The sequence below is a fragment of the Aricia agestis genome, chromosome Z, assembly GCF_905147365.1.
Source record: "Aricia agestis chromosome Z, ilAriAges1.1, whole genome shotgun sequence".
In the NCBI taxonomy this organism is placed as follows: Eukaryota; Metazoa; Arthropoda; class Insecta; order Lepidoptera; family Lycaenidae; genus Aricia; species Aricia agestis.
In genome coordinates, this window is record NC_056428.1 from 7,181,374 (window position 1) to 7,205,227 (window position 23,854).

At 33.1% G+C, this 23,854-nt stretch overlaps 1 protein-coding gene across 1 annotated transcript in view; it reads left to right on the plus strand.

Annotated features, from left to right (window-relative positions):
• LOC121739413 (puromycin-sensitive aminopeptidase) overlaps nucleotides 1-23,313 on the plus strand; it is a 34,673-nt gene extending 11,360 nt beyond the window's left edge. Inside the window, exons 7-12 of the mRNA XM_042131877.1 lie at nucleotides 9,254-9,403; nucleotides 10,368-10,645; nucleotides 11,246-11,465; nucleotides 20,453-20,575; nucleotides 22,090-22,303; nucleotides 23,211-23,313. Coding sequence (XP_041987811.1) covers nucleotides 9,254-9,403; nucleotides 10,368-10,645; nucleotides 11,246-11,465; nucleotides 20,453-20,575; nucleotides 22,090-22,302 — 984 coding nt within the window. The 3' untranslated portion in view covers nucleotide 22,303; nucleotides 23,211-23,313. The remainder of the gene's footprint in view (nucleotides 1-9,253; nucleotides 9,404-10,367; nucleotides 10,646-11,245; nucleotides 11,466-20,452; nucleotides 20,576-22,089; nucleotides 22,304-23,210) is intronic.
• The last annotated feature ends 541 nt before the right edge of the window (nucleotides 23,314-23,854 follow it).

Sequence of the window (23,854 nt, forward strand, 5' to 3'; positions counted from 1 at the left end):
GATCAACATATGACCATTTAATTAATTTAGAATCTGAAATATTAGATAATTTTGTAAATGATAACTATACTATTATCATAGCTTTAGATATAGAAAAGGCCTATGAAATGGTCTGGAAACAGAGAATATTAAAATTATTTATAATAACTTAATGATATGGGAATAAAAGGAAATATGTTAGCTTTTATCAAAAACTTTCTTCGCGACAGGAAAATTAGAGTCAGACTAAATGAAATTTTATCTGATCCCCAAATTTTAGAAAACGTCAGGGATCTGTATTGAGTGTTGTTCTATTTTTGATCGCAATTAACGATGTTCTTTCTTGTTTAGTTAGACCGGTAAAGGGTTTTCTATTTGCGGATGACCTAACAATTACTTGTAGTGGTCGATCTCTCGAACCAATCATAAAACTTCTTCAAAATGTATTAAATAGACTACAAGAATGGGCTATGGAAACAGGATTCAAATTTTCAAAAACTAAAACGGAATTTATAATAGTAAGCAAAAAGAGGAATAAACCAAGAAACATAAATTTAACATTAAATGTAATTAAAATTAAAGAAGTTATAAACTTGAAAATTTTGGGACTAACATTTGATAAGATAACACCCCTTTTTTTGTCGGGGGTTAAAAATGACGGATTGATCATTTTAATAACTTAAAATCGGAATGTTACAAAAGTCAAAAGATTAAATATTTTAAAAGTGCTGTCATCTAAAAAATGGGGAGCTGATAGAAATTGTTTATTACAAGCTCATCAATCTATAATCAAACAAAAAATTGATTACGGGTCTATAATATATGATTCTGCTCAAAAACGTGCCTTACAGTCGTTGGAAGCTATTCACAATCAAGGTCTTAGACTAAGTATCGGTGCATTTAAAACAAGTCCAGTTAAAAGTATTTTAGCCGAATCAGAAGACAAGCTGCTAGAATTCAGAAGAAAAGAATTAGTTATTATGTTCTCAATGAAAATTTTATCAAGACCTCAGAATCCGACATACTATTACTACGTAAAGTCATCAAATATTAGACTCCCAGTATCAACTTAAGCCCAAATTAATACAGCCTTTTCGTATTAGAGCTGCTAAATATTTGAGTGAGCTAAATATTGATGTCTCACCAATATATTAGGAAACTATATCTCCTCTTAAACCCTGGGATAAGCATGACTTGCCAGTAAATTTTTTTTTTCGAGGAAATGTCAAAATATCAAAAAGAACAAACACCACAGTATATATACAAAAATCTACTTCACAAACTTAATAATAAATATACTGATCATATTAAAATATACACTGACGGTTCGGTTATGAATGAAAAATCTGGATGTGCGGTAGTATTTGATAGTGAAATTTATAGATATAGATTAAGGGATTATTTCTCTGTATTTAGTTGTGAAGCAACGGCGATTCTTAAAGCTTTAAACATTATTAAAAATAGTTCTATTAACCAAAAATACATAACCTATACTGATTCAAAGTCATGTTTGACGGCAATAGTTAACGATACTAACAATACGCCTGTTATAAAAGAAATAAAATTATTAATTATTAGTCTCATAGAAGATAAATATAAATTACAATTAATATGGTTACCAAGTCACCAAGGTATATCCGACAATGATAAAGCAGATTTAGAAGCTAAAAATGCTACAAACGAAAGTATTAATTGCGATTCTATCAGCTCATCCATATGAAATGAAATGATATGTATTTGGATAAAATATGGTTGCTTAAGATGTTACATTTCGGTAGATCGCATATTTTGTCGTAGTTGAAGACGTCCAAATAATATTATAATCACAATTATAATAATTAAATAGTGAAGTTATTAACACATTTTTATGGCTGGCAATTTATAAGTAATTATATCATTCATTAGTCATAAATCATAATAATTAGGTACCTAGTAAAAAGTTGTAATTTCTAATTTCTCGTTACAAGTCAAAATTAAGTTATAAAGATAATGTCAAAATATTCTAAACTAGCTGTTGCCCGCGACTTCGTCCGCGTGGACTTTAGTTTATAGCGGGCGGTGTCAACAAAATTTGTGTCAAATTTGAAAACTGTTTAAAACCCTGGTAAGTGGTACCCCTCTTAGGGCCGCGCTACACCGGAATGGCAGCGCTGAAAGTGCTCGCCTCGCCGCTGCCATTCCGGTGTAGCGCGGCCCTTTATTAATCAAAATACCCAAAAACAGCTGTGCAGTGTGCACATAATCTATACTAATATTATAAATGCGAAAGTATCTCTGTCTGTCTGTCTGTCTGTCAGTCTCGCTTTCACGCCAAACGCCAAAACTACCGAACCGATTGTAATGAAATTTTGTATACAGATAGTCTAAAGCCTGAGAAAGGACACAGGTTACTTTTTTACTGGAAAAAAGGGTTGTCAAGGGCTGAAAATGCGTAAATTTGTTCAAATTAAGTTAGTTCTAAAAATTCATAATAGATGGCGCCGTGCGTATTCTACATCGCGCCGACGCTTGCTCAAAAGTCCTTCTATAAGAGGTGGTATCATCTTACATTTAAGTTTCTGTGCAGTGACGTAACCTTAAACCTATCAAATGATAAATAGTTTATGGGTAAAGTTGTGTAATTGGGGGGCTAAATAAGCTTTAGAATTTGGCATAAACTATAAAGTTTAATATAAAAAAATGAAATACTTATTGTGTGCACATTGCACAGCTGTATTGATTTAAGGGGTACCAGGGTTTTTTTATAAAAGCTTTTGACACCAATTTTGTTGACATCGCGCTTTATAAACTGAAGTCCACGCGGACAAAGTCGCGGGCAACAGCTAGTAACTAATAAGTATGATTAGTTCTATGTTACAATGAAGTAAAAAATAAAACGCCATCTGTTGAATCGTATTAGAACTAAAATGTTCATTGCATCGATATATTTCTGGGTCATCTAGGGAATGTTATTATTCGTCAAATTTACTATTCGAATAATTCGAATATGATACAAAAGTTTTCGAATAATTCGAATATTATTCGAATAATTCAAAAATTTTGAAAAATGCTGAAAATTCTGAATAAAAGTAACAAAAAGCTTCGTACAACGATGTACAACCTATTTTGTTAATACAATGAAGTAAGCAATCCATATTTTTACTTTTATCAACATCAATCTTTGTAAATGACATAGTTAATTTTTATTGTTAAACATTTTAAAAATGTATATTTTAAGGTTACAGCTAGGCAATAAAAGGAAAGGCTGTAAAGTGTAAACCGTTTTCGATCGTAGCACCTTTTACTTTTCTCATGCTTAGTTTTGCTAGGCAGCAGTTGAAATTTAATAATAATATGAATTATGATATTCGATGTAATAATATCTGTTCATCAATACTAAGTATTACTAAGCCAGCTCACCCGTCTTTTTGATATTTTTGATCCATGTTTACCTGGTTCACCTAGTCGGCTTTACCTGTGTCAACGTGGCTCGAAATTATAAAAAAGGACCACTAGAAAATAAACACCACAACAAAGAAAAAAATTGCAATAAAGCCCAGGGGGAGGGTGAAACAATCCTAGAGCTGGTAACTTTAGTAACTTGAAGTTTGATAACGCCAATAACATGATATTAAGGAGCCATCGACATTTTTTTATACTGTACTAAATGTTTCAATTATTAGTCGAGGACTGCCGCGGTAAAGCTATTGAATAGCAAATTTTCATCAACTTGTCGAATCATAGATCACATATCGCGAGCTTCAAGCGAGAAGGGCGTATAAAAAATGATCTTTTGTATTTTAACTACATATTTTAAAACTCTCAATATTGCACTTACATCTATTCCCTTCTTAAAAATGGAGCTTGTTCCATATACACCCTTCTGGCATAATACCTCGATCGTGGGAATCGCAGTTCAATCGTTATGCGACAGCCGGGTGCCGCTAAGGGATTGATGGGTTAAAGCCCGCGATATACAGGGTGTAACAAAAATAAGTGATAATACTTTAGGGTGTTCCTTGTAGAGAGTTCACCGTGAAAGTAGCAGCGCTGGAAGACCAAAATTTGTTTTTCACTTTTGTATGGGGAAACTCGTGACGCTCGGGCCCTTGCCCATACAAAAGTGACAAAAAAAATCGTCTTTCTGCTGCTACTTTCACAGTCAACTCTCTACAAGGAACACGTACACACCTTAAAGTATTATTACTTATTTTGGTTACACACTGTATAGTTATCACGGTAGACAAAAAATTTGAGAAAGTTTGAAAGAAGTCAATGGATAATCTGTATCCATTGACTTCTTTCAAACTTTCTCAAATTTTTGGGCGTGGGCGATCATTACTGACGATACCTACTGAAATCCATGACTGAAAGGAGTTTATATCTTCATTTGCATGTCTTTAGGCAAAATAACGTCTGGAACATAGTCAACGGCGACGATGAATGGTCGTATACTCATTAGTTAGACTACACAGACAGATTTATATATTATTATATCATTAAAGATGTAGAATATTCATAAATAATATTATTTTTCTGAAATAAACAAATATGTTCTTATTCCATGTTAATTTTATGTTTGATAGCATTTTAAACTAAAATAAAAAATATTTTTACTATTCGAATTATTCGAAAAATAATTTGCCGAATATTCGAATAATAAAATCGTCGAATATTCGAATAAAAAGAGTATTCGAATATTCGAATAACATACCCTAGGGTCATCACAAGGTAATTTTAATTCCAATGGTCAATTCAATATTATGTCAAAATACAAAGCAAACCACAATGTCAAAAAAATTCAATCAAGTAAACATGGCTTTAAATGTCATAAAATAAAATTTAATTAGTCATTGTATAGGTACTTTATTATTTAATTATTATTAAGAAATTCTTTGATGTCATAATATGCCTTCTGTATTAGTATTTTTTAATTCCCTTATTGAACGAGTTGTTGTCATCGATTTTATATGTGCGGGAATCTTATTATAAATCTTTACACACATTGCATAAGCATTATTTAAGAAAATATTTATCTTTGGTTTTTTATCTATAATTAACCTATTCGAGTTTCTAAAAAATTTTGTGGGTACTTGATCTATTAATTGTGTAAAGACATGTTTATTGTTACTTACAAATTTAAATATTTCTAATATATACATACTTGGTAAGGTCAATATATTATATTTTTTGAACAAAGGCCTACACGATTCATATGGTGGAACCCTTGCTATGGCTCGGGGACATTTTTTTTGGACTATAAATGCCTTATTTATTTGGGTTGAATTTCCCCAAATTACTAGTCCATAGCGCAGGATAGATGAAACGTATCCGTGATAGGCCATAATTGCAGTCTGATCACTTACTGTCCACGCAAGTCTTCTCAAGACATATACGAATCTGTTTAGTTTAGAACAGAATTTTGTTTATGTGTGCATGCCAGTTGCAATATTTGTCCATTTGTATACCTAAAAATACGTTCTCATCTACTCGTTGTATAATTTCATTTTTATATTGCAATTTTAGTTGTAATGGTTTTTTATTATAGTTTGTAAATTGTATATATTTTGTTTTGTTAATATTAATTTTTAAATTATTTGAGGTCAGCCATTGAATTATAAGATTAAGTACTAAATTAATGTCATTTTCGATTTTGTTCACGTCTGTTTTATTATTGAATGTAAATAGCATAGTTATGTCGTCAGCAAATAATGTTAATTTATAATTAGTCATAATGGGAATGTCATTAATATAAAACAGGAATAATAAAGGACCTAAAACTGAGCCTTGAGGGACTCCAAATACATTTAATAGACTTTTAGATTTACTATTTACTGATTCCTTGTTTAAGTTGATATATTATATGACTGTGTATTGCATCCTATCCTCTAGAAATTATTTAATCCATTCAAGAGCTGGTCCTCTAATACCCATTTTGCTAAGTTTATCTAGTAATATTTTGTGAGAAACAAAGTCAAATGCTTTAGTTATATCTATAAACATAACTATACAATGATCTTTATTATCCACACAGTTAATAATTTGATTTGTAATATTAAAGCAAGCTTGTTGTGTCGATTTATTCTTCTGGAATCCGTATTGTTCGTTTTTAGTAACTTGAATTTGTTTATAAAGGAAGTTAATCTCTTGTGCATAGCCTTTTCAAATATTTTAGAGAAAATGGGGACTAAGGTAATTGGTCTATAATTATTCATTTGTCTACGATCACCTTTTTTATGCAGGGGCTTAATAATCGACGTTTTTAATTTACTAGGAAAAACGCCGTCAGTAAACGATTTGTTTATAAGAGCTGCCAAAACTGGAGCTATTATATTTTTGCATTCTTTGATTATTTTTGTAGAGACTTCATCATAGCCAACTGTGCTAGTATTCAGAGAAGTGATAATTTTTTTTTATTAAATTATGCAATAACGTGTCAAGGTTTTCAAAAAATGTATTGACTACTGACGTTGGGGATGCATATAATAATCATATTCAACTGACGTTGGGGATGCATATAATAATCATATTCAGATCTACTATTTCTATACCGCAACATTCAAAATCATTATCAGTAGAGTATGAAAAGTTAATAGTAGTGCAGTGTGAAAACTTATTTTTTGATAAGTATACAGGCACCACCTCTTTTTTGTTTTTTTGTTCTAGTATAGAACGCTCCCAAAGTGTAATTATGTAAGTTAATATTTGACTTTGAATATTTGTCCCTTTTTCTACAAACGTTTCAGTTAAGCATATGATATCTGGATCTTTATTAGTAGATTTAAGTTCCGTAAATGCAATTTCCAGCTGACATCTTTTGGCATAAAAACTAGCAATATTTTGATGTATTATTCTAATTTGTTGATTTTGTTCGTTCAAGAAATAATGGCTGAGGTTTAAAATAGTCTGTTATTTGTTTTTGAACTTTTTTGTCATAGTTATTAATTTTAGAGGTATTAGTTATGTCCAAATTATTTTTATATTTATTGTTATTTTGTTTATGATAATTTCTTTTTTTTATTATATTGTTGTGTATGTTGTTTTTTATCATAAGTAGTGTTGTATGTGTTTACTTTAGATTTATTTACTAATGTATTGCGTCTTACTATATTTTGTGACTTCCTAGTTTTACTATTTAGAAAATTATTTTCATAATATATCTGATCAATAATAAAGTTAATTTTTTTACAAATGTTCGAATTGTTCAATACATGAATGTTATTGAGATTTACAAAATGACAGTTTGCATAGTTTGTACAAGTCATCCTAATTAAGTTATTTAATTTCCATTCATTAAGATGTGCATTATTTAAAACACTTAAAACTAAAACAGGACAGGTAATTTTTGAAGCTTTAAGAAATCCACATAATTCTGATAAAATTTTCATTGGATTTTTGTCATGGTGTCCTATGCTTAAAATTAATTTGTCTTCTTTCTTAATATTAAATAAATACGGTGTCTTTAAAATTTCTTCAGTGTTCGCGCCAGTCTTGATGAAAGATACTATTTCAAATTTCTCGTATGGGTTGTTTAGTCTTTGCTTTCTTAACATGTTTGCTACTCCAACACATTGATTTGCTCCAAATATGTATAAAGTTTTTTTTCTTTTTTTTCATTTTTCGAATTGCTAGAATAATAATTAGAATGTAAGTTTTCTTTCTGTATAGTCAACATTGTACTCTCCGTGTGAACTTTTTTTTTCATTATTGTTGATATTTGTTGAAAGATTTGTAGATTTCTGTAGTTTTATGTTTTGTGGCTTAGTTTTTCTTGTAGATCTGTTTGATGGCGTCTTTGGTAACAGACTAGTACATACTAATTTTAATGTATCCAACTGTTGTTTTAAATTTATTATTTCCTTTTTAAGTGAGTTGTTTTCAATGATAATATTTTCTAACACATTTTGAGTACTTTGTAATAATAATGATGTGTTCTCAAGTTTTTTTTAATTTTTTTAATATTTTCTGATTCCATTCCATATTTTCTTTAATATTTTCTGATTCCAATGATTATTATTTGATTTAAGAAAACATGTAAGATATAAAATAAAAAATTTATGGAATCATAATTGGAAAATAAATAATACAAGTAAGTTACTACATGTTAGAGATGCAATCTTTGATAAATAACCAATTTCATTTGCCTGTAGAAATGACCAAACAGTTATAACTAGACTACGCATTGGTCACACGAACATAACACATATACATTTAATTACCAAACAAAATGTAAACAAGTGCAAGTGTGGAGCTGAATTATCAGTTTCTCATTTACTCATTGAATGTGTAGAATTTAATTTACAAAAGAAATTAAGTAATCTTCCTGATAATTTAAAAGAGTGTTTGAATGGAAAAGGTTGTAATTGTACTTTAAAATATTTGAAATTGATTAATATGTATAAATGTATTTGAACTAAAATTATTTGTATTTAAGGTGGTCGTTTAATGACCTTGATGTTGAAAACGACTTTAAATAAATAAATTAAAAAAAATATAAATACCTTGCAAAATATTTTGTTATATACCATACTCTATTTTCTAACAGTCATGTGAAATATTATTATTAGTGTGTGTGTGGTATAATATGCAAAAACTAAGCCACTATAGTTTGTGCGTTTTAAGATGATATGGGTGACACATTATAATTGACAATAGTAGGGAAGTTACCTAAGAAAATTAATCGATAATTTAAAAATATCGAATCACTTCGTAAAGGAATTGCAATCGAAATTATAGATTTCGTACTGACGTTTCAGAGTGGCGCCGGCGATTTAAAATGGCCGCCCTTTTTATCGATTTGATTTCGATTCAACAGTGTCAATCTCTATTGGCATAAGTTCCATTTCATGCATCTGACATTTTTTAAATATTTTCGTAACAATAATTTTCACAGTTAAAATTTATAATTTTATATTAATAAGTTAGCATTTAGCAACTTTTCATTTTTATTCATTTACAATTATAGGAAACATTTGTTTTTGTAGATGGAATATAATTTATTATATTTTGATTTTTTTTTGTTTTCTTGTAAAAAAAAAAACCGTAGCAAGGAATATGAGAAGTGTCACCCATATCATCTTAAAACGCACAAACTATAACAGCAACCTTTCAAGTGTTCTTTCATACAAGAACAACTGATATAATTTGTATGTCCAATGCGTGGGTAACTTTGTAAAACTGCTGTCAATCTGTTGCATTGCTGTTTGCAACAGCAATGCAACAGATTGACAGACATTGATTAAAAAAATACTGGTTTGTCGTATCATGATTCTTGTAATATGTAAACAATTTTCAGGTGGGATACTATCGCACGCGGTACCCGGGCGGCATGCTGGAGCAGCTAGTGCGCGCGGTCCGGGATGGCTCCCTGCCGCCGCTCGATAGACTCGGCCTGCTAGACGACTGCTTCGCGCTCGTGCAGGCCGGACACACCAATACCGCAGAGGTAACTCACATTCCTCACATTACTGCCTGACTAACCGCGTCTCGTCATAGGTGGTCTCTTAAAATATTTTTAAAGAAGATTTTTATATCATTGGATGGCTTAGAAAGATATTATGGATGTAATGAACATAACTTATTAGCGGTGTCTTGTTTGACACATAAAAAATATATATATAATTGGAATCTCGGAATCGGCTCCAACGATTTTCATGAAATTTAGTATATAGACGTTTTCGGCCTTCGGGGGCGAAAAATCGATGTAGCTAGGAATCATTTTTAGAAAATGTCATTTTATTCGTGTTTTATCGAATACCGAGCCAAGCTCGGTCAAACAGCTAGTTTATTATTAATTAACCCTTTTAGGTACTGTGGATAATATAATAAGTTTTTTATTTGTAACATTTTAAAACCATTAATTAACTTAAGGTCATTGATCTCATAGTGGAAAAAAACATAAATTGAATACAATGAGCTATTAAAATTCGTACAAAAAAATTATCATTTGGCAATCTTACGTAGGACTTGTTTAAATTAGGAATATATATTATAGACTGAATATGAATAAATCATTTTTTATATATTAGTATATAGTCCATAAAGAAATTAAAAAGTGGCAACATCGTAGTGTAATCCCTTTTTTCTTAGATTGATTTGAAAGGGATGCCACTACGATGTTGCCACTTTTTAATTTCTTCACTTTCTTGATAGACTATAGTGTAGCATGGCAGAACCTTTTAAAATTAGCTGTGTCATTTCTGTCTTGAGGGCCTCTTGAGTCAAGCTTCCAAGCTTCACATTGAGCTTTGTCAAACTAATTATTATCTGCCTTTATTCTAGACTCTAGATGCAATAAATTATGTCAGCAGTTTTTTAGTGAATAATTTGCCCGGAGGTTTTTTAATTGATTTGCAGAACATTGTTTATTATACTGCTAATATAGTTCATAACATTATCTCTTTTTTCAGTCCCTCAAGCTAATGGAGGCCTTTACAAATGAAACTAATTTCACCGTTTGGTCTTCAATATCGAACTGTCTGTCGAAGTTAAGCATTCTGTTTTCGCACACCGCTCTTGACAAACCCTTGAAAAACTACGGCCGAAAATTGTTTGGAAATGTGACCAAACGCCTGGGCTGGGACGCTTCGGAAAAAGAGAGCCATTTGGATACCCTACTAAGGAGTTTGGTACTCAACAAAATGATCAGTTTTGAAGATCCCGATACAATCAAGGAAGCGAAGAGTCGGTAAGCTAAAAATAAGTATTAATTTTATTATTATAGGATAAACAATGTTAAGACTATGTATTTCGAGAATAACCAAAGTAGTTTAGTGTTATGATTTCTTATTGGGAACAAATATAATGACCACCAAAAAATGCACTGATACCCTAAACTTGTATACCAAATAAAGATAGTTAACACCAAAAAAATAAAGTCTAAAATTGCAATACTACCAGCTATTTTAGTCATGACAACACTTCAAATTGTAATCGAACACCAAATATAGTAAACGATCACCAAATAAAGTAAATGATCACCAAATATAGTAAATGACCTCCAAAATATAGTAAATGATTCTGATGAGAATCATTTACTATATTTGGTGAAAATATAGTAAATGATTACTAAATATAGTAAATGATCACCAAATATAGTAAATGATCACCAAATCCTTGTAAGCAAATCAATGCGATATTTTTGTCCAAATAAATCACTACGATTGACAAAACATGTAAGCATATTATTAACAAAATAGTCGTAATATATATAAAATTTTCTAGATTTGAGAAGTTCTCGTAATATTTATTTTCTCGAATCATAACGTAGGTAATATTTATTTTCTAGATTCGAGAAGCACATCAACGGTGTATGTGCTCTGCCCGCGGATCTGCGGTCGGCGTGCTACCGAGCGGTGCTAGCCGAGGCTGACGACGCGACGTTCCACCGCTTCCTGGAGCTGTACCGCGCGGCTGACCTCCACGAGGAGAAGGACCGCATCAGCAGAGCGTTGGGCGCTGTCAAGGACCCCGTGTTACTGAAGCGAGTATTGGACTTCGCTATATCGGTAAGTTTTTTAAGTTTGAAGATGTTCTTATTTTTCTTGTTGTTGTGTTGCAATCTATGTGTGTGTGTATGTTCACACATAGATTGCAGCTACAGTAGAAAATATGTTTTTTTCTCTACTTTTATCGGATTCAGTTGTAAAGTGATGAATAATTATGATTCAACTTTTTGCTCCATAATAATTAATTGTAACAAATAGATGTTTTGTCCTGTATTATTATTACAAATAGGTATTATATTAATTACCAACCGACGTTGAAGATACGTTACGGCCCGATAACAAATCTTAAGAGGCCAGGTGCCATCGAAATTCTCACACATATACGTAATACCAAAATCATTTTCTCATACGAAAATATTTAACATGTTTGAGTTATTTTTCAGCTTAAAATAGTAATTACCTAGGTTCCTGCACAAAAATTTACTACAAAATATTTAAACACTAAAAAATAATTTTTAGTGTTTAAATATTTTGTAGTTTTATTACAAGGTGGATCAACTTTTCCGTGCCAAAACCTATCCCTCACAGTAAGAATGAATAACAATAATTAACTGATTTTATATGTATACCAGAACCACTGTCGTCATATTAACTTACGGTCTACGGATTACTAGACATTTTCTGTTGAAAAATATAATAACTTACATGCCCCCGCCGACGAAAATTCAGTTTCATACAAATTTCTGTTGTCCTTTTGACGAATCGATGTAATGAATTTGATATTATGACAAAAAGTTCCAAAGCGAAGGCTGTTTTCATATTCCGATTACGTGTTTGAATGTGTAACGCTTTATAAATCTTTAATTATAGGCTACTAAGTTACGTTTTATTTGGTAAATTGACATTAACAAATTTGTCCCTACCAAAACTAAAATACGCTGTTCCGCTGTCTTACGACACCTAAGGTGGGGTAAGTGAGACAGACACAGCCTTTAAATAGCTTGACCGGTAGGAAACCTTTTTGGGTTTCATCTGATACTCGTCACGCCACTTTATTTTCGCTGATTGATCGGCAATTTCATCCGAGACCCTGAGTGAGACAGCGTGTTTTATTGTGGAGCTGCGGGGTAGCATCGAAATTAAGGTAAGTATATGAATTACTAGCTGTTGCCCGCGACTTCGTCCGCGTGGACTTCAGTTTATAGCGCGCGATGTCAACAAAATTGGTGTCAAAAGCTTTTATAAAAAAACCCTGGTACCCCTTATATCAATACAGCTGTGCAGTGTGCAAACAATAAGTACTTCATTTTTGTATGTTAAACTTTATATATTATGCCAAATTTTAAAGCTTATTTAGCCCCCCAATTACACAACTTTACCCATAAACTATTTATCATTGATAGGTTTAGCCCCAATTTCACCAACGTCGGTTAGTGTTGCTTGTTAAAATATCCTGTCTTCTCTTTCATTCATATGAAAAACAAAACAGCTAACGTGATACTAATTCGAGCATTAACTTTAACAGTTGTTGGTGAAATTTGGTCTTAAGGTTACGTCACTGCCTGCACAGATAAAGTACTGAGTTATTTAATGCCGTAGAATAGATATAACAATCGAAAAAAATCGAGACTTAAATGTAGGATGATACCACCTCTTATAGAAAGACTTTTGGCAAGCGTCAGCGCGATGTAGAAGACGCACGGCGCCATCTATTATGAATTTTTTGAACAAATTTACGACCCTTACAACCTTTTTTTCCAGTAAAAAAGTAGCCTATGTCCTTTCTCAGGCTTTAGACTATCAGTATACAAAATTTCATTACAATCGGTTCGGTAGTTTTGGCGTTTGGCGTGAAAGCGAGACTGACAGACAGACAGACAGACAGAGATACTTTCGCATTCATAATATTAGTACAGATTATGTGCACACTGCACAGCTGTTTTTGGGTATTTTGATTAATTAAGGGCCGCGCTACACCGGAATGGCAGCGGCGAGGCGAGCACTTTCAGCGCTGCCATTCCGGTGTAGCGCGGCCCTAAGAGGGGTACCACTTACCCGGGTTTTAAAAAGTTTTTAAATTTGACACAAATTTTGTTGACACCGCGCGCTATAAACTAAAGTCCACGCGGACGAAGTCGCGGGCAACAGCTAGTTATGAATAAAAACAATAATATATAATAAAGTAGGTACCGTATGATTAGTTCTGTTATAATAATGAAGTAAAAAATAAAGCGCCATCTGTTTTCATATATTAGAATTAAAATGTTGATTGCATTGATATATTTTCTGGATAGAATATAAGCCAACACAACACACTCGAACTCCTTAGAAATGCAGTAGGAGTTCTATAAGATAAGATAGATTGATTATTATTATAGCAAGTGATAATATTATTAAACATAATATTCTAACGTATTAAAAACTATAAACAAAAACATAATAACTAATAAGTATGATTAGTTTTATGTTCCAACGAAGTAAAAAAAAAGCGCCATCTGTTGAATCGTATTAGAACTAAAATGTTCATTGCATCGCGTCGATATATTTCTGGATTTTTTATAATATTATACATAAAATATATTTAAGATTTTTGAAATATTATTTTAATACACATCCAAGACCCAGGAACATTGAAAACTTTTTGTTCCGCCTGCGGGACTCGAACCCAGGACCCCCGGGATGAGCGCTGGCCACGCGCAATGCGAATTCATTTTCATCGATATTTTCATGGAAATAAGATATTTTCCCACATCAAAATGTAGCCTATGTCCTTTCTCAGACTCTAGAATAACTGTGTACAAAATTTCATTGCAATCGGTTCAGTAGTTTTGGCGTGAAAGCGAGACAGACAGACAGACAGAGATACTTTCGCATTTATAATATTAGTTTTTGGCGTGAAAGTGAGACAGACAGACAGACAGACAGACAGAGATACTTTCGCATTTATAATATTAGTATGGATTAGTATAGAAGTATAGATACATAAAATATATTTAAGTAAAAAATAAAACGCCATCTGTTGAATCGTATTAGAACTAAAATAAAATAAAACGCCATCTGTTGAATCGTATTAGAACTAAATTGCATCGATATATTTCTGGATTTTTTATAATATTATACATAAAATAATTATATTTAAGATTTTTGAAATATTATTTTAATACACATCCAAGACCCAGGAACATTGAAAACTTGTTCCGCCTGCGGGACTCGAACCCAGGACCCCCGGGATGAGCGCTGGCCTGCGCAATGCGAATAAATTTTCATCGATATTTTCATGGAAATAAGATATTTTCCCACATCAAAATGTAGCCTATGTCCTTTCTCAGACTCTAGAATAAATGTGTACAAAATTTCATTGCAATCGGTTCAGTAGTTTTGGCGTGAAAGCGAGACAGACAGACAGACAGACAGACAGACAGAGATACTTTCGCATTTATAATATTAGTATAGATTTCAATAATTTTGTGTGGTAATATATGGATATTATGTCTTAGTTTTCCTGGGTATAGTTGGAATTTTTGATTTATTATATTCATCTACAAAAAATAAAATATGTCTAAATGTCTCCTGGGTAACGGTTCCACTGTCGTTACCCAGGAGACAATTGTTACTAAGATGCTTCTAACCAAATTTGCCAACACTGGGGTTTACTAAACTGCTACAGAGAAGCAAAAACGGTGCAAGGAAAATTTTAAACTAAATAAAGAAAAACATGAAAACTATATTGATCTCACTTTTTATACCTTTTTGGAAGACAATTTATGATTAATTACGACTATATCTATGAATAAAGTATTTAGATCTATCAATATATTTTATTTTATTTAAGTTAAATCCAACTTATTAAACGTGACGTATTTTGCACAAAAAACGCTCAAAAAGTCAACGAAAATCGGTGCTGAAACTACTGATATAAAATTAAATGTATAATTTAAAAAAAAATTAAAAAATTAAGATGATTCCCTATAGTCATTAGTAAAAAGAGCATGTTCAAATTTTTTGAAAAAAACTTGATGGCGTGCAAAGCATAGTTGATTCACCATTAATATTTACTAAATATTGAAACACTAAAAATATAGTAAAACACTAAAAAAATATATAAATAAATAGTAAATTTACTATAAGGCTCTAGGTTGTAACCAACCGGAGATATAGTGGGTTCTAAATAACCTTTTTTATAGGAGGGATACCATGTTCCCCAGAGTAATTATGGTAACTACTACCGACAATGTACCTATTGATTACAAGTTGGTGGATTTCCAAATTTTACTCTTGCCAAGGTCGGTTCGTACCGTATCTGAGTGACCGTAATGACTGGTATACTTCTTCAACTAATTGCACAAAGGAGGTTTCGATATTTATGGGTTTTATTGGCAGGAGGTATTATTTATTTGGGATTATAGCAACAAAAAGGCAATTTCATATAAAACATCTTTATTGGTAAATAAAACAACATTATTATTCACTAGCTGTTGCCCGCGACTTCGTCCGCGTGGACTTTAGTTTATAGCGCGCGGTGTCAACAAAATTTGTGTCAAATTTAAAAACTTTTTAAAACCGTGGTAAGTGGTCCCCTCTTACGGCCAAAACCGTATATAGATCAAATATTGGGAACGGCCGTTAGGGCCGCGCTACACCGGATTGGCAGCGCTGAAAGTGCTCGCCTCGCCGCTGCCATTCCGGTGTAGCGCGGCCCTTAATTAATCAAAATACCCAAAAACAGCTGTGCAGTGTGCACATAATCTATACTAATTTTATAAATGCGAAAGTATCTCTGTCTGTCTGTCTGTCTGTCAGTCTCGCTTTAGCGCCAAACGCCAAAACTACCGAACCGATTGTAATGAAATTTTGTATACAGATAGTCTAAAGCCTGAGAAAGGACATAGGCTACTTTTTTACTGGAAAAAGGGTTGTCAGGGGGTGAAAATGCGTAAATTTGTTCAAAATTCATAATAGATGGCGCCGTGCGTCTTCTACATCGCGCTGACGCTTGCTCAAAAGTCTTTCTATAAGAGGTGGTATCATCTTACATTTAAGTTTCTATTTTTTTCGATTGTTTCGATTCTACGGTATTAAATAACTCAGTACTTTATCTGTGCAGTGACGTAACCATAGACGTAACCTTAAACCTATCAATGATAAATAGTTTATGGGTAAAGTTGTGTAATTGGGGGGCTAAATAAGCTTTAAAATTTGGCATAAAATATAAAGTTTAATATAAAAAAATGAAATACTTATTGTGTGCACATTGCACAGCTGTATTGATTTAAGGGGTACCAGGGTTTTTTTTATAAAAGCTTTTGACACCAATTTTGTTGACATCGCGCTTTATAAACTGATGTACACGCGGACGAAGTCGCGGGCAACAGCTAGTAACTAATAAGTATGATTAGTTCTATGTTACAATGAAGTAAAAAATAAAACGCCATCTGTTGAATCGTATTACAACTAAAATGTTCGTTGCATCGATATATTTCTGGATTTTTTATAATATTATATATAAAATATATTTAAGTAAAAAATAAAACGCCATCTGTTTTCATATATTAGAATTGAAATGTTGATTGCATTGACATATTTTCTGGATGGAATATAGGCCAACACGCCGGTACACTTGAACTCCTTAATTTTAGAGCGCCTTCTGTTGTCAACTTGTCACATATATTAGAAATGCAGAAGGAGTTCTATAAGATAAGATAGATTAATTATTATTATACCAAGTGATAATATTATTAAACATTATATTCTAACGTATTAAAAACTATAAACAAAAACATAATAACTAATAAGTATGATTAGTTCTATGTTACAATGAAGAAAAAAAAACGCCATCTGTTTAATCGTATTAGAACTAAAATGTTCATTGCATCGATATATTTCTGGATTTTTTATAATATGTTAATACATAAAATATGTTTAAGATTTTTGAAATTTTATTTTAATACACATCCATGACCCAGGAACATTGAAAACTTTTTGTTCCGCCTGCGGGACTCGAACCCAGGACCCTCGGGATGAGCGCTGGCCACGCGCAATGCGAATTCATTTTCATCGATATTTTCATAGAAATATGATATTTTCCCACATTAAAATGTAGCCTATGTCCTTTCTCAGACTCTAGAATAACTGTGTACAAAATTTCATTGCAATCGGTTCAGTAGTTTTGGCGTGAAAGCGAGACAGACAGACAGACAGAGATACTTTCGCATTTATAATATTAATATGGATTGTCGCTACTATCGGTTTCATTTTCAATTTCGTTTCTTATAATAATATCCAAAAATGGAGCTGGAGATGGAGGAGTCAAGTTTTGTTGATGTCTACCCCAGCCCATATATGTACCATAAAATGGACATCACATGGCAACAACATCCGAATGTCCTTTTTCCGACTATGCATGTACTGTAATGCCCTTTGATAGCATTTATACGTTCATTTCTACCTTCTAATAATATTTAAACAAAGTACACTTGTCGCCTTCTATGCCGAGACTAGATACGACCGCGATGCGAAGGAGCCACGGATTTTCCATTATTAAATTGAATTCCTCAACCTGCTCTCTCTATGTAACTCAATAATGTATGAACCATCATTTCTTAACTTGGTCAGGGGTTAGGACAATACCTAAAGCATTTAAGAGGATACACCAGGGGCGAGAGAAATTGAAAATAGGTATTTGAAAATGTATTGCTGTCTCACCAATCTCAAGTCTCCCACCGCAGAGCGCGATAGAGACAACACGACAAAAGTTCTAATAAAAGAACAGAAAATCTTCGATTCGTTGTCCGCTGATTCCTTCTCCTAAACTTAACCGATTTAAGTAATTTTTTCATTAAGAATTAAAGCAAGGCTTGAGCTGTGTTCCTATGTTTTATTTTATTTGTATATTCTAGCCACCTTTGTTTTCTGGGTGTTTGAACGCAGAGGAAAATCTGGCAATTTTTTTGGGTTTTTGGAAGTTCTTATTTTTTTAATAATTAAATTATGAAAAAAAAAAGAAAACATAGGGACATGCTAATAGTGGCCATAGATATTCAGGGAAAAAATCATAACTCTACCGGCATTATCCAGGGAGGAAACAGGGGACAGCGTTTGTATGGAAAAACACAAGTGTCACAGGGCAGTGTTGTAGATGATAATGAAAGTGATACTGTGACTTTCTGACCAATGTACGGTTCTAAAACCGATTCAGAATCCCACAATCTATTAGGTTGGAAATTCTTTTCGAACAGTGAAAATCCAAATCTTGATCCCGTACTAAAATTAGTTGTTCTAGGTAGCGATAGACTGAAAGAAGCCGGCATCAAAAATTTATTTGTATCAGATCGGGGAGTACCAAAAACTGCTTCTAGAACAGCAATTTCTGGATGGGTTAAGTTGATTTTAAAAGAAGCCGGTATCGAGGCAACTCCGGGAAGCGTACGGTCTCCGTTGCCTTTTAAAAATACTATACAAAAGAAGAAGCTTATAAGCAGATTTCTTTTACCAGTAATTCTTAACTAATCTTTTTGAACCCGTTACTAGTTTTGTTAAAATTTAAAATATGTACCTACTTTAATGTAATTTTGAACAAATTGTAATTATTAAAACCATGCACAACTTAAAATACTAAGTAAATCATTTAAAAATATAATATAACAAACTCCTGTCTCATAATCATTTTGATTCTTCTCATTGGCGTCTTGTTCACCAGGCGACAACAAACAATATCTCAATTTTGTTTAAAGGCCTTGAATAACGGTGATAGGACATAATAGCAGAGTTTTACCTACCAATAAAACTCTTATGTCCGGAACCTTATTCAAGGCCTTACAGTAAGGTCTGCCTGGTGCTAAAAAATTGAGACTGCAATGAGGAAGAAAGCGCGCGCGCCTGCCCTGGTGAACACCGGAAACCGCCATCTTACCGCCATCGTAGCGCCATCTTGGCGCCAAAAAGACCGGAAAGGAATTACAACGATCAATATTACGACAGGAAACGGAAGACTACCGTCTCAATTTTGTTTAAAGGCCTTGAATAAGGTTCCGGACATAATAAGGGTTTATTGGTAGGTAAAACTCTGCTATTATCGCGTATTTTACATTCAATTGGTATTAGTCCGATAAAAATCATTCCATTATTGACTAATCAATGATAAGCATAACGACCGACGAAAAAACATCAAACTAATAAAATGAAGAACCATTTTTTTGAATAATTACTACCATCCGGTTTGTTTAATTCCGAATCGACTTAACATCAATAGTCAGATCCTATTTTTTGACAGTGAATAGTGAATGACCCAATGTTCGTCTTTGGCGAAAGAAAAAAAAATGGTGCCAAAAGGTTGCATTTTCTACTATTTATTTATACGAGTATACTTTTTTGTGTTTTACTATTTTTGTAGTGTTTAAATATTTAGTAGAAAATATACTACAAAATATTTAAACACTAAAAATATTTTTAGTGGTTTTAAATATTTTGTAGTAAATTTCTGTGCAGGAACCTAGGTAATTACCTCATTAATTACCATTTTAAACTGAAAAATAACTCAAACATGTTAAATATTTTCGTATGAGATTTTGGTATTACTATTTTAAACTGAAAAATAACTCAAACATGTTAAATATGTTCGTATGAGATTTTGGTATTACGTATGTATGAGAATTTCGATGGCACTCGGCCTCTTAAGTAGGCTTCACACCCGCAGCGCGAATTGTGGCCGCGATTCACGGATGCAACGTGCCGTGAGCACGACGCGAACATATTATACGGCCCTCTACAGTCGCAATCTTCCCATTTACGTTCACGCAATTGAGTAAAATGGACGTTGAAGCCACTTCGAGAGCTTTCGCGCCGCGAGTGTGGAGCCTTATGTATTGTATTTTTATTTCGAATTGATGTAATTAAATCTTTAAAATATTTTTAAATTTACAATATGAAGTACTTATATACTAGTTGCCTAAAGATTATTGTTATCATTGGCATTAAATTTCTCAAAAGAAAATATACATTTTTTTTAGCAGTTTTGTCTTTTTCATAAGAACAATTTCCCTATTCTTCAGGATGAAGTTCGAGCTCAAGACACGGTGTTTGTAATCGTGTCGGTAGCGGTCAGCCGGAATGGGCGCGACTTGGCCTGGGAATTCTTCAAGAGCCATTGGCAAGAGTTCATGAATAGATACGAGGTATGCAATTATTTCAGTGTCCACCCTTATATTTGATTTGTCTGTGGAAAAATCAATAACTGTCTATGTAAAAAGGTCTCCCTTCGTTAAAGTGTCAAATAACTAAAACAACTCATATTGCAGTATTCTTTCCAGCAGAAGTTTCGTTTCCACCAAAATAAGCTGTGTTGCTTGCTAAAAGGTGCTTAAAATTCAAATGAAGCGATTCTTTTGAAACTTTAAAAACATATTCGTTGGCACGCAGCATAGTTAAGGCGCCTACCACACATGCATGCTTGACCACAGTTTTGCTTGCGCATGCCAACATTGTGCGTGTAGTTGGTAAAACGGTAATATGCGCAAGCCCAAAGTTTGGCTTGACGGTTTTTAAACTTGATTGAAATTCTGGCATACGCAACGAATTGTACAAACTTGTCTGCGCTTGTGGTTGGACGTTCAGTGTTCAAGGGGGATATTAGATTATCATATTATATATTGGATCCTAGATCATTGAGTCATTTATATTGGATAATGTAATATAGATAAATGATTCATTTCCTCCTTGATCATAGATTGGATCCAATACGGTCATAGAAATAGGTGTTGCCAGTTATTTAATATAAAAAAGAGTTTTTAATTTCTTGTTCCTTAATATGTTTCAAATAATTGTAATTATTTTTCTAATTAAATACTTGGATAATCTTGCAGAAATAACAAAAACAAGCCATATTAAAAATGACGACGTCTTTTGACAAATCGAATTCTCTGAGATCTAGTAACACTGACGTCAGTACCTGTCAGCGTTAGCGCTCTCCATTGGCTATTGAAACCACATATGACGTAAAATAGGATCAATGAAATATGATTGTGATATGCAGATATGATCAAATGATCATATATATTGGATCCTATATATGATCATATAAATGATCCAATATAAATGATAATGTAATCCCCCCCCAAGGCGCTCTTTATAGTCAGTTGGTGTTAAAATGCGCGCACGCTGCTATAATATGATGGATTTACGTACATATAATCGTCAGTTCGCAACTGAATTCATTGAAGATCAAATCGAAAGATTATTCTGACAGGAATAAAAAAAAATACGCATATAAAAAATATTTTATTTCTGCGTTATTCATTTTTTCACTAGTAAACATTGGACTAAATATAAAAGCAGAAGAAATAGCTCTTCATTGAGAAACATTGTTTATACGCCGACGATCTCGGCAGGAATGTGGCTTGCGGATACATAACTGTGCCATGTGGTATAGTAGTCAAGGCGCCTTAGCTCTGATGGAAACATTCCCGTAGACTAGGGTTACACGCCGGTCAGTATGACATCAGTTCAGTCCATCAGTTTCAGACTGACGCCAGAATGATGGCCGGAAAGTACATAATAAAAAAATAATCAGTCCGTCAATCACACGGTTGCACCTGGTTACACGATCATTCTCCGTGTTGCCAGACTGTGTGTAACCTTAGACTAAAACTCTTTCCCTGTTCCAAAGTTTTGACTTTAACTCGTGTTGCAGGGTGGTTTCCTCCTGGCGCGTCTCGTGAAGTCCACCACGGAGAACTTCGCGTCCGAGGCGATGGCGCGCGAGGTGGAGGCGTTCTTCGCGGACCACGTGTCCCCGGGCACGGAGCGCTCGGTCCAACAGGCGCTGGAGACGGTGCGCCTCAACGCCGCGTGGCTGCGCCGCGATCTCGCCGGCGCCACCGCCTACCTGCAGCCGTACCACTGACGTAAATGCCGTCGACGTAATTGATCCATTGGCAGATGCCGGCCTGCGACATTTGATCGGGTTTAATTATATAACTACTAGCTGTTCCGGTGAACTTCGTGTCTTAAAATCTTCCCTGGACTTCTACGAATATTTTAAGACTAAAGTTAGCCCAATCCGTTCAGCCGTTTTTGAGTTTTATCGTTACTAACGCAATTGAAAATCCATTTATATAGATGTCTGCAATTGTAACAGTTTTTTTCTTGGTTTAAATATGTTAAAACAACTTAATTTCCTCAATAATTAGGAGTGCTGTTGTTATTGAACATACTGGCCCTAGGATGTTGAAGTTTATTTGTGAAATGGATTTTTTTCTAAAATATCTATAAATATAAATGTTAGATGGAATTTGCAAATATTATTATAAAAAACTGTTTTTATCATAATGATTATGTAGTACTTATCATGAGAATAACTTTGATCAAGTCAGGTTAGTTTACCTATTTAAGGGTGGGTTGCACCAGAGGCGTCGTTAAAGTTAAAGTTATGGTCAAAGTTATGGTTATAGTTAAGGCTAACGTTAACTTTAACCTTAACTTTGACCACAGAATTTGACAGATGACAGCTGGTCCGACAAGGTTATAAATGAACGTGGGCGGGGGCGCTGCTGGTAATGGAGAACTGTCAAAAATTTCGTTTTTGTATGATGACAGCGTTAGTTCCTTTTTTCGCCACGTGCATTTAAAGCCTTGTCGAGCTCAAGGTTATGGTTAAATATGGCGTTCATTTTTGACTTTAACCAAATATTTGACATTTTGCATTGTAGGTATAGTTAAAGTTACAGTTATAGTTAAAGTATGATGGTGCAACCCACCCTAAATAAATAAATTATTAATCGACCTATTTAACCATATTATTTTTCTTTTCAGGACCAAATAAACTATGTGAAGACTGAAGTAACAACGAAGTTTCATAATATTGTTTTAATCTGTTAGCTGTTAAAAGCTTCTATTTATTTTCAATAATATACTACAGGAATACTGAAGTATTGTTTCTTAATGTGAATATGATTTGGTTTATTGTAAGTATAGACGAAGACTATTGACTGTTCAGAGAAAGAATTTATATGGCATTTAAATAGTTTGACTTAATTGAATAGTATCTCGTATCTTTTTGTAACTAAAACATTCAGTTGTGACATTTTACAGAACTTTTTTTTCAACATGATCGAATCTCACTGTCAGTGGTTAAAGTGTTGAATACATTGAACCTTTATGAAATGTTTGATTTGTATATTAAATTGTGCAAACTGCATAGAATTAATTTACTGGAATGTGTAAGATTGATATTGCTCAAAACACGATTTTTTATCGTTTTAAAAATCTGTGTTTATAGCTATTCTACTTGTTCTAGCCCCCTTTCTAATAAAATATTTACACAGTAAATGACAAAGATAGCGACCCTTGAATAGTTATGCCTTGTTAATATAAAATCAGCCCTGTTGGGCAGGTAAGTGGGCAGCGCGATAATGTATATGGTTACTAGCGCTGCCACTCGTCATGCCGCTGCCGGC